The sequence below is a fragment of the Sminthopsis crassicaudata genome, chromosome 3, assembly GCF_048593235.1.
Source record: "Sminthopsis crassicaudata isolate SCR6 chromosome 3, ASM4859323v1, whole genome shotgun sequence".
Classification (NCBI taxonomy): domain Eukaryota; kingdom Metazoa; phylum Chordata; class Mammalia; order Dasyuromorphia; family Dasyuridae; genus Sminthopsis; species Sminthopsis crassicaudata.
Window position 1 is genome coordinate 199,372,839 of NC_133619.1, and position 13,316 is coordinate 199,386,154.

General features: G+C 30.1%; 1 protein-coding gene across 3 annotated transcripts in view; it reads left to right on the forward strand.

The window, feature by feature from the left end:
- Positions 1–462: 462 nt before the first annotated feature.
- Positions 463–13,316, forward strand: part of EPHA3 (EPH receptor A3) — a 573,903-nt gene continuing 561,049 nt past the window's right edge. For 2 of the 3 annotated variants that reach the window (XM_074299812.1, XM_074299813.1), the window contains exon 1: positions 473–700. In XM_074299812.1, coding sequence (XP_074155913.1) covers positions 613–700 — 88 coding nt within the window. In that variant the 5' untranslated portion in view covers positions 473–612. Of the gene's footprint in view, positions 701–13,316 lie in introns of all 3 variants that reach the window. The other variant, XM_074299815.1, reaches the window with a different exon arrangement.

The window sequence follows — 13,316 nt, forward strand, 5'->3', positions numbered from 1 at the left end:
ACTGAATTACTCTAATAACCTCCTTAAAATAAAGCAATCTGATTTGGGGAAATTTGGAGCATATGAAATGTTCCCATTTCTCTAATGCCAGAACATTTTTTTTAAACTTATGTATCTGTTTCTTCCTTTTTGACCTAGTATTGTTGTATACTTCTTGCCTGGGTTTCAGTATCTTCAGAGAATTAAACTACAAAGCAAGTATAACAAACAAAATAGCTGCTTCACATTGAAAATAAACATAATCTGTCCTCGTCCACCCTCATCCCTTCTTCTCCCCTAGCAAAGACTGGATTTCCTATTCCATTTGTGATTTTTTTTTTTTCTCTTGGTGCTTCAGTGGCTGTGGGTTGCCTCCCTCAGTGAGTCTGTCTGATCAGCATGTCTTTGTCCTGTTCCTCTAGCTGAAGGTACCTGGGGCACTAGGACCCAGTGAGAGTCTTCCTGCAAGGCTTGCAGAAAGGCAGTAAGACTCCTCCTTATCTCCAGTGTCTAACTTGACATCAGCCTGCAAGCGGAGCATGGTAACTTCTCCAGTAATCAGAGCTCTCCCCCTCATGTCAGCGGCATGCTTCTTGGAGATATGCTCTTCTCACTGCCCTCTGCACCAGCAACATGGATTGTCATATGTCCACCCTCCTCTTTCTCATCTGCTCAGCTCACAGCTGCTTCGGGGAACTGATTCTCCAGCCTACCAATGAAGGTAAGCACAGTACAGGCATTTGGAACTCCCCGCACTTCTGAACATTGTACATTCTGATTGAAACCTTATTCACTCTTTTAAGATAGTACAGGATGAAACTCTACTGAGAGTAAACTGAAGATGTGCTCTTATTTTCATTTGAGAAAGAAATTTTCAAAATGTATTTTCAATTGGATGCCAATTCAGAAAACTGACTTATGTGCTAATTATCAAGCAGAAAAAGAAAAGAAAAGGCTTTAGATTTTATGATACAGTATGTTAATTGCCAAATAGTACAAAAATTATTTTATCTAATTATGATTGTGTGGTCCTCAGAGAATAAGTTTAAAAGAAAAAAAAAGTCCTTTTCTCATATCCCTAAAGACAGATTTTACATACACATATGTAAAAATATATGTATATATGAAGAATTGCAACTTTTTTTTTTTTTGGATGGTCTGAAAAAGAGCCTGTCTTTGGGTAAAGAGTGATATTGTGTTTATGTTGTGACTACATTACTGCCTAGATATTGAAGTATTGTGCATCTCACAAAGGTGATGTTTCACTGTGTGGAATAGACATGTGCCATCATCTGTATAAATAATATTTATAAGAATTTCTGGAAGCTTAGGTTTAAATATGTGCATGTGAAAATAAACAAATATATTAAATTATGTATGGATCCTAAGCAGAGGGGATGAATTACCAACACAGAATACAACAAAGTGAAGGGCACTTTATTGATATCAAATTTTTCTTCTTACAATGGGTTTACATACTTTTTCACTTGATAAAAATCCAAAACCAATATTGATAGCTTCTAGATTTTCTGTAATACTTCATTCTTAATAAGTACTCTATCATTTTCTAATCTATCTTGAAAATAAATTTCATAGGGACAATCCATATTATATATATAGGGACAATCCATTTTATATATATCAATGAAACGTATATATATATATATATATATTTGTATATATATATATATATATATATATATATATATATATATATATATATATTTACATTTCATTGAGTAATTAGGTACATAATAAAGAACTAGAAGCTTTGATGTCTTAATAGTAATTATGATTTTCAAATGATAATAAAATTAAACAAATGTTATTTGGTCAATGATATTTAAATTACTAATAAACTTTTCATATGTAAATGCTAAATTCAATGGAAAATTTTTAAAATGTTTTGAAACTTTTTCATTAAATAAGAAGATTGCCATTCTTTTTGGTGAGTTACTTTAATTAATAAGGAAAGAATATAATTAAGCTCCTATACTTATGAAATTTGTTTACTGCCTGGCCATTTTAATGAACAGATAATAACATATATATATATATATATATGTATATATATATATATAATTTATATTTATATATGCACACACACACATATATATATATACATATATATGTTATTATATATATTATATATGATATAACAGATAAAGCTTTCTGAATCTTTCTTTTTAGACTTTTATTCTTTTTGAATTGGGAAAGTAAATATGCTAATATGTGAAGATCATGAAAATCATTTCTATCCATTACAAACTCCTCTGTAGACCATATTAATAGTTTTTTGAAAAACATTGCCAACTCTTCTTTTTGGTTGAAAGGTACTCTTGGTTATTATTTTTTTTTACCTTGGGCACAGTATCAATAAGTAAGCATGTGATTTTAATGATATTAAAATGATTAAGGAGGTTAAAATATCATGGATAATTAAAAATAGAAAATAATATTGTACTTTCCATTCTTTCTTAAGATATTATTCATATGGTACACTAATAATCTATTAAAATAACTATATGAAAATAATCCTGAGATTTTTGTGTTCATAGAAGATGTAACTTTAAGGAAATCTATAAGATTTATGCTCTAAGAATTAGGCAGTCATAATTAACAGAAAATATTGGAAAAGGAATAATCCATAACAGGAATGAATTATTATTGAAACTAAACTGTACTTTATATACACTTAAAGAAGAGTTGAATTGATACTATATGTAAATGTGAATTTAGCGATACACATGTGTTAAAAGCATACTTTAGGAACATCCATGCATTCACAAATGTGTGCATATACATATAGTCTGCTTTTAATACTTATATGTATATATGCATATAAATAAGCACATGAATATAATAAGATAATTATTTTGGTGTTCTTACTATTTAAATTAAATTGAAACTCCTTTATCATTCATAAAATAATTAATGAATCCTTCCAAAAGATTATGCCCAAAGCAACTTTGTCTTTCCCTTGTAGACTTGCTTTTCTTCTTCAGAACAAAACCTAAAATATAAACTTTTGTGGATGTAAATAAAGCCTATTAGCCTATTAGCCCAGTCTAAGGTTTATGCAAATATTTGATTAGGAAAAAAATAGTTACTTTTTGTGGATTTGTGTTGTCATAAAATTTAATAGATTACACACCACTGACAAATAAAAAATTGTGTCATAAAACATGCATGTCATTTTCTGAAGACATTAATTTGAACAGAGTGGAGCACTTCTGAAAATTTGGGGCATTTTCTTAATAATATATATTTTCCTCCCTCTCTTTCCCTACTTCTTCCCTCCCAACTCTTGTTGCACAGTTATTTTGACAATTTGTTAGGGGAAATATTGTATAAGAAAGATTCACATTGAATTTAGTTTTTTTTTTTTTTTTCCATAAAGTACAGTGTACACTTAAGCCTTAAAGTTCTACATAATTGTGATCTACTACTAAAGAACTTAAACTCATTTATCAGATTTCATTTGGAAAATTGTTTGAATTATCAGTTTTACTTGTATTCTACTAGAGAAGCATGTCTTTTGGATATTTTTGAGATCTCATAAAATAATAAATTATAAATAACAAAAGAGAAGATCTAAATGTGGTCATTGAATTAATTAGATGTGTAATCTTTTCTGATTTAAAGATCTGGGGATTAATATAAATAATATAATTGAAATGCTAGGACAACAAAAATGAATTTAGAAATAAATTTAAAGCAGAATCACTGATTCTTTTTGTTTATATAATACTTTACAACCAAGCTCTCTGGAAAACAGTTGAAAAGATGTGTTTATAATTTGCATATCTGGACAATCTACAAATCTAAACCCTTCAACATGAACTTGAACTTAAAGTGTAGGTTTTAAGAACTTTTCCAGTTTGTCAGGTTGACTTAACATTCAGATAATAATCCTCCAATCCTACTTATTTTCACAATGAAAAATGATAATGTAAGAACTATATAGTAATTAATAGTTAGAGATTTGGAATTTCCTTCTCTTGATTTCTTTCAAATCTCCTGTCCCCACCTTTGTCATGATCATAAAAATAAATGAGTTAAAATATATGAGAAAAGGCACATTTTGTACTTTGTTCCTTCATTTAAGATAGGACAAAATATTCACTGAATACTTTGCTTTTTTTTCAATGCTTCCTGCTTAAGGTTAATAGAGCCATGTTTATTTATCGAGATGTAAAATGTTGTGGGGGGAAGTTCTGCAAATATTCATGAATCTTGTATTGCCATGACATTGACATAGTGCAACATTTCAACAGGGAAATTAAAATTCAACAGCATAAAAATTAGAACAATATAGTTATATGTTAATACAGTATAAATATTTCTAGAAGGGTTTGCTCATTGTGTATGCAAATATAATATTGTTTATTTAAAATAATAAATCATAGATATTTGACATATCATATATCACATTAAAAATATGTGACTTCACAAAATACTATATGGAATCATTACTACATAAAATGTATTTCCCAGTTGATCAATCTCCTAGTTACTTGAAATTATCTGATCACCTAGTAGCATAAGTTCAGATAAGTTTAAAAGAAAAGCTAGTGGATTTCCAATAAAGTTCAGCATGAACTATTCATTGAATAATAGGTACATATCAGTAAGAATTAATATTTTATTACTTATTAATTAATATTCAAATACACTATGCTTGAAAAGTACATAGAAAACTCCTATACCATTATTTAAACTCCCCCCTTTCTCTTTCTTTCTCTCTCTTTCGTTTTCTCTCTCATCTCTCTTTATATATACATATATGTATATATAAACATTTATTTATGTATAGTTTTCTATATATATATGTATATATATATATATATATATCAATACATTGTTATATAATAAACAATTTCTATGCACATATACACATATAATTTTTGGAAAAACACAATTTAACTAGCAAGTGCTACATATTACACTCAACTGAATGAGTTGTCTATTTGTGTAATTTAATAGTTTTGTTCCAATCTTTCTGTAACTGTGCTTTTTGCCTGGGGGTACTAGAAACCTTAATTTTACTGTTTTATAATCCACAACAGTTAACACTTGACCTAAGGTCATTAACAGGATTATCTGCAAATTTGTTTAAGATTTTACTGACAACCTGAATTGCTTGGATAATATTTTGACTGTATAGACAGGAAACTTCTTGAAATTTATAAAAAATACCACATAAAATAAATTTATTTTGAATTAATTTCCCAATTAAATCGATATTGATAATGTGTTTAAACCAGCTGAAGTTGGGAAAATTGTTCCTAATGGTACTCAGCAAATCCTGCTTTTATAACATGACAATATTTTATATATCTTAATATGTCAAATAATTGGCATAGATTTCCAAATATATAACTTTTCTTTACAACAATCTATGGCACTGTAAATCTTTTTCTTCCTTTACTTTATTGGTGCTATGGTTAAAAAAAAAATCTTTCTGAAAAGGTGTTAAAATATAATCAATTGAATTATATACTATTTTACATATTTAAATAACTATAAATATTGCAATAGGGAAATTATTTCATAAATCTTTGTGATCATATGTCTTTATGGGATTATGGTGATGTTTGATGGGAAGATTATCTCTGTGAATGCTGAGAGATATAAAGCACACAGTCGACCCTGACAAAGAAACAAACCTGAAAAGAAAGAAGCAAAAAACACCAAATTAAAAGTTTACTTATTAAAAAAAAAAAAAAAAAAAAAAAAACTAATACTATAGTCTTATAATTGTCAACCTACAGTAGTATGTTTAGTATATTTCATAAGTTTTACATAAAATTTTCTTTTCATAAAGTTTTAGATTTTCTTCTTAAGACTTCTTGAATTGCAGATTTTCAGTGTTTCACTTTGGTTCTTGAAAATGTTGAATTCCAAAAAGAAATTCACTATTTTGAGTTCATGCAAAATTGATACTTATTGATGTACTCAAAACATTTGTTTGCTCTTATAAATAATGTCATTTTTATATTTACATTTTACATTTACATATTGCTTTTGGTTGATGTAATATCAGAAATGAAAAATAGCATGAATTTGGGATTCATTAGAAATATAAAATGCATACCATTTAAATTTTTCCAATACACTTGACATTCTAATGTATTTCAAAAATTTTTCAAGGAAAACCCAGTTTCTTCATAGGATATTTGAAAACTGTATAGTTAAAAATTCAAGACATAGCATTTTCAAAGTGCTTAATCTTATAGCTTTATATAAATAGTTATATCTAAAAAGTTAAAATTCACTTAAAGTGTCTGTGATATGACCTGTCTCTGTTATGGAATAACTTTGCAATAATATTTTTTGGCAAGAATATAGTTTGTTGAGGGTAAATGGGCTTTTGAGATAACATTATTTCGTGCAAACACTTTTCAATCAGGTATTTTCTGATTTTATTTTGTAAATAAACAATAAGCCTCAGCCTTGCCCCAACCCTAAAAACTATGATGAATAGTTTAAATGTACTGATACAGGTGTTCTCTTTTTGATTTTGGCTTAAGCGATCTGGATTTTATCACCAGTGAGGGTCACTACCGAGCTATTGCACAAATAGCATTCCACAACTTTTTCATATAAAAGCTTGGCTGGTGGTATGAAACATCCATTATGTTACTCACCCAGGTATAACATAGATCTAGACTGCCACTATATTTCTTAAAGAACCTCAAACTTAAATAACTATAAAGTATATTTGACTTTTTGGAGTTGAAACAAAATTGTATTTCATCAAAGTAATCCTAGAGCATTTATAAAAAGCTGAAGATTGAGGTGCTGAATTAATTGAGCAAGAAAATATATCCCTGTTTAGGAAATAGTTCAAAAGCATATGTACCCTTCCTCCATGTCATCTTTAAGACATGATTACCAGATGTTTGATATCATATACCAGCAGAGTCTGGGCAAGAGGGAACCCTACAGGGAAAGTCACTTATTAAATATTTTACTTTCTGCCAGCTTCTTTTGGTATGAAAAGAAACTTAGTTTGTAAAAAGTCTTCATAAGTGGAAAGATAATAGAAATGGACCATGGAGACAAAAATAAATATAAATAGTAATAATGTTCTATTATTCAAACAGCTCAATAAAATTCTCAAAAAATGTAAGTAGAATTTGCAACAGTTCCCTACCCTCATTCCCCCAAAATATAAATAATTTAACATAATTGCCAGATAGTAAATTTTAGTAAAAATTACAACAGTGATTTAACTATTTAATTAATCATTTGATCGTTATCTATTAAGGAACTAGTTTATTTCAGACCCTGTCCTGAGCTATATATGTTAACAATAGTAAGCTTTTTCCTTGTTTGATACCTTCCACCACACATGTCCCTCTTCCTCCCCACTTTTTTGATTAAAGCAAGTATTTGCTCAAGGAAAATTGTAAGGCATTAACCCAAAACATCTCCCATTCTGCTGCCTGGGTGAATGTATACAGAGGGAGGATGGAATAAAACTGCTTACACCAAATAAAGTCTTAAACTTGGAGTGATGTTATTTAAACTAGAAGCTCAGAAAGTGGAAACCTTTTTTTCCCTTTCACTTTTAAAACTATGTCCTGCTTTCCAATCAAAGCAAAGGGCAAAAATCCAAGTGATCTACTAAAAAAAATGCTGGTCAGAATAATAGCAGACAGAGAAATAATAATAAAAAAATGTGGTAGAATTGTACAAACAATTAAGTAAATACTGGGGAAATAGGGGAAAGACTGTTTGCCATGGAAGTGTTAACAATGTTTGTTTGTTTTTTCTTTCTTTCTTCATATGACATTATTCAGGTGATATTTTTAATTTAAACCTAGTTGCAAAGTTTACATTGTAAAAGAAAAAAAGTTAGTGGAAATAATTCTGAACAGAGAACAAAGATCTGCATCACCTCTTGACAAAAGAAAGCACTTCTAAGGGCTTTTAAGGAGAAAAAGCTTCTTCCACAACTATTATGTCTAGGCTTCAAGGTGTTACAAGTATATCAAAAGCTTCTCAGGGAGTGTCTCTTCATGTGTGTTTCCTTTTCCTACTGATGGGATAGATATTTGTGAGAAACTGTAGATCAGTTTTTTTTTTTTTAGAGGAAATGGTTTATTGCTTAGTTTTTGTTTTTGTTTTCTGATGGCTATTTCATAAGGTATCCTCTCTTTAAAGCAAGACAATCTTCCCACTATCCTTCAGGCTGAGAGAGAAATAAGCTACACTCTCTAATTAATATGTATACATAAAGTAAGCCTTTCTACATATGCATTGTTCACTCACATTTAAAAGATAAGAACCCAGTGCCTAATCAGCTGTAGGAGATGTTAGGAGTTAGTCCGAGCTTGGAGTTCTGCTCCTTACCCTTCAGTGTTCATGTATACACTCTATACCTCAATTGGGCCCCTGCTTTGTGTGATTCTCACTCTCCCCACCCCTGGGAAGCTGAGAATCCTGGATCTGGCTGCCTTTCCCCACCCCCTCCTATTCTCACTGTTCTTTTCTAAGGGAAGAGTCTCTCACTGTAGAAACTGAGAAGCTGAAACCCTCTGGCTCCCTGGGGATGTATGTGTGTATAGGGATTGTAATGAAGAGGGGGTTGACTCTGTCTAGAGAATCTCTTTATCTGAAGATCTATGCCTTGGGAAGTTTTAAAGAATGGAAGAGAAGGTGTCAAACTTGCACTTCATTGAGGATATTCTCATTTGTATCTGATACCCCTTGAAATCTCAATGGGTATCAAAGTGTGAGGTTGCTGGGATTTCAAATGCAACAACACATTAATTCTGAGGTTGACAAAAGGTGAATCAGCTCATAGTACAGTAGCCATCCTGGGAAAAGGACTGGAGTTGCTCCCAAACTTGGGATCACTCTCAAATGCTCTCCTGGATCACAGAGATGGGGGCCCTCCTGTTATCTTGTCAATATTTTTCGTTCCTCTGTTTGTAGTTTGCAGCACCTATCGTTGGCAGAAAAAAAATCACTTGTGTTTTTTTGTTTGGTTTTCATTTAGACCTACTTTTCTGGCTTCTCTTTATTGTTAACATTAACTCTCAAATTTTAATTTACTATTTATTATCCTTTTTCCTTTCCTTTAAGGAAGACATTTACATTATTTCCCAAATGTGAAATGGTGATCATATGCACTTTAACTTCCAGGATTGCAATGATGTACAAGAAAGCTACTTTGCAAAGACTAAAACAAACAAAACAAAACCCCATAAAACCTTTGTAGATAAAATTCTTGTTTGTATACTCTATACATAGTGTAATTCTAAGATTGCTGAATTTGAAGTGAAAGGACCTAGATTGCATCCTGTCTGGGTTACTTGCTATTCTCTTTAATTGTATACAAGCATGTCATGTCAAATTGAGTCAGTTTCCTTATTTGTAAAATAAATAAATAAAAATTAACTTGGACTAGATTCTTCTCCAAGGCTCTTTTCTGCTGTAAATCTTATGATGGGGATGGGAGGAGGGGGAAGGGGAGAGGCTGTCGTGATACCAACTAAAATGATTAATTTTCTCTCAGTCAGTGGGCTGGAAAGTTAAACAAAAATGTTTGAATTTTCTTTTTCCACTCCACCCCGAAAATATACTTATTAGTACACAGAAAAGTTTCTGTCACATTTCCTGACAGAACATATGCTCCTTAAGAACAGGAGCTGTTTGTTCTCTATGGTCCTATTCCTAGAACTTTTACAATCATTGATACAAAGGATGTCCCTAACACATGCTTGCTAATTTATCAATTGGGGAAATTGCACTATTGAATATTAGACTTCTCTGGGATTCATTCAGAAGAAAAGTTGATTTGCAACATAGAATGCCTTGAAGGACTAAAGAGGAAAATTTTGTTAGAAATACGGTCTTAAAATTATATTCTTTCCTCTGTTATAATCTTCTCCAATTTCTAATGGTAGAGGCAAAAATCTTAAAGGGAGAATAAGAAATTAAGATTTTTTAGTTTAGAGATTTAAAGAGCATTTTTTCATTTGGAAGCACTAATAGAAGGTAGCTATTTATATGGCCTTGAAAAGTAGCAAATTAAGTCAGGGGCAATTATATTTTTCACAAAGATATTTCAGCACAAATGTTATTCATTAATTAACTCTATAAATTCTGTTATCCTGGCAAATAGCAAAAATAGCGTATTGGTGACATCAGTTTTCCAAATCAAAGTTTTAGTGTCTTTATTTCTTCAAAATGACACAATTTTTTCCTACTATTATCACTGTGCTATTCTCCATGTTCACATGAAAACACATAAGAAGTTTTCTCCCTGAAACAATCTCATAAGAATAAATGAAAAGGGTTAAATTAGGGGGTTCTTTACCTTTTTTGTGTCATGGAACACTTTGGAAGTCTGATGAAGCCTATGGACCCCTTTTAAAAATAATGTTTTTAAATTTTAAAAATACAATACATAATATTATAAAGGAATCATATAAAATGATTATCAAAATATTTTTAAAAGTTTTTGAAATCCAAGTTAGTAAGATCCCTGATTAAATGCTGGCTCTGAGGATTCACTTTGTAGTTAATTATGTACATATCTTCACTATAAGATATTAATTCCTTAATTGTAGGGTTTATTTCATTTTTCTCTTCCTATACACAGCACCAGCATCTGATAATATGTATTTAAATGCTTATTGCCTTTCTTGTAGATTATTTCAAGTTGGCAACTCGCTTTAATCTATTTCATTTTTAAGTTTGCTTTGACTTGTTTGTGTGACCCTCACACAAATAAATCTCACTTTGTTATTGTAGATTCTTAATATTGGGTAGTTTTTGCCTTTTTTTCCATGATTTTATTATTCAAGATCTGAATTCTTATGCTTGCTCAATTATCTTCTTAGTTATCTTCTATCTGTCTTATCTATTTGAGCTAATTTCTTTCTGTTTTACCTTACTTAGTAAAATTATTAAAAGGGAATGAGAGACTGACTGCTAGTTGGTTCTTGAGTATAATTTTATTTGGGTCCACAAAAATGATTACTTTTCTGGGGACTGGTTATTATCAAGAAAAAAAAAAAACTTCTGAAGATTATTTTTAAAAAGATAGATACTCATAACTGTGTAAATGAGACTGAGATCTGCTTATTTTAGTAAAAATTTAGACCTTTTTTCTTTTACTTTTACTTATAGTAAAATTTTTCATATCAATATGGGATTTTAAAATTCCTTCAACTATCTCAGCAGGACTGAAAAGAGAGAGATAGCACATTATTAAAAGTTAAATATATTTTTGTTTTTGGATTTTCAACACTAAATTTATAGTCTAAAATACCTTGAGATTTCATAAGGATTTAATTGAGAAAGATGGTATTAATTTTTTACCTATATATTCAAAATTCAGTGGTATAATATGCTGCTTATTTTGAGTAGAAATGAGGATGGGAAAATGACCATCTTATTAATGATGACTACTTGACTCATTTCTTGTCTTTGCAAAAATAATTTACACTAATATATTGCTATATCCTTTGCAGTATGAGTAGTATCCTCTGTAGTCCTTTAGTCTCATTTTTTCACCCACCCTCCTATTACATTCCTTAAGTTGACCCTTTCCCAAAATATGACTAAATTAAATTTCCTGGGTAGACAAATAACATTTTACAATTTTGATAAAATCAAATGAAATATTCTTAAATACAAATTGGAAAGAAAACAAAACCTAAACCAAAATGCTGACTCAGATTCTTGCAGCTGTTTAAGTCTAAATTTGATTTGATATTTGAACAATTTTATTTTGTTTTGGAACATTATTGATCAATAACTTTCAAAGATGTCATAGAAGTAGAGAAGCAGATGTTTTATACAAAGGATGAGCTGTCAGTTGACCTGCAGAAGCATTTAAGGCATATTTAATGGAGACAATGAAAAGATTGTTACTCTTCCATAAGCAAAGTAAATATATATTAAATGCTTTCAACTATTTCAGAACATTTAGAAATCTGTTGCTATTGTTGTTGTCATTTTTGATGTTAAATATAGAATGAAAGGATTTTTTTCAGGGTGCTATTTTATATATAGGTGGCCTTAGATAATCATGATCTTAAAATTATCATCATCATTTTAACATATATTTCAAATTGATAATGTGGTTTTAGATTCCTTTGTTTAAGCAATGTCATGGAAACTGAAATTGGCCTTTATTGCATATCTTGGTCCTAATATAAAATAGCAGAGCTTTGATTCCGCATGGTGTCTTTTGACGAGAACCTGCCAAATGCAATTATGTGTACTTTTTGTCTTACTTTGACTGAATTAGTGAAATTAGACCATGCTCAGTATTTAGTGATTTTAAAAAACTTTGAGGCACAACTGCTTCCCTTTCAGAGATTTTATGTTTAAAAGCACAGACATTTCCTATAAAAACCACAGAATGGCTACATGGATAAGTCCCTCAAAACCAAATAATGCCATCACTTAAAAATTAAACAATTTATTTAGGGGGAATTGAAATAATTTAATCGATGAGAAATAAAAAAATACTTCCCCTTTAAAAAGTTCTCTCTAGCTTTGATTCATTCATTTTCTTTCCAACATTGAATTCTTGGAAATCAGCCAAGGTTACTAATTCATCTTTTCTACTATCCTGTCCTTTGTCCCTCACACTGAAAGGAAAGGGATTTAAAAAATAATATCAGAAGTATAAAATTCAATATAAATATATTGAGTTGAATTAAGGCTTAACCAAAAATAAAATAAACTTCAAAGAATAGTATTTTCACTAAAAATGTTGCACTTAGATCTCAAATTTCTCGAAATAACATTTGTATCAGTTTATCAGAATGACAGTTTGACATTAGATCTCTAACAAAGGATGAACTCTCCAAAGACATATAAATATTTCTTCCACAATTATCCTCACTGTGCTTGTCTTTCCTTTGCATTTTTTTCTAGAGATAATCATGTATCACTTTAGTTTTTAACTTTTGCAGCTAGGTGGAACACTATATTGCTTGGAGACAAGAAGATGAGTTCAAATGCTATCTCAGACTCTGGACAAATTGTTTCATCTATCTCAGCCTTATTCAACCCTCTTGGAAAATGGGGCCAATAAAAACAACAACAAAAACATTATATAATGTTTTATAAACTTTAAAGAGCCATAAAATACTAGTTATTGTAATATAATCTTTAAAGACCCTTGCAAATGCTATAGATTAGATAGTTTATGTAGAAATGGGGAAAATGATATTTCCTAAATTTGTAATACCTTTACCAACATCTATACTTTTTTTTTTTAAATTAAGTTCCCTTTCTCCCATCCTGCACAGAGAAATATAGCTTAGGTTCTACTTTGTTTTAATTATCTTAATATATCTAAT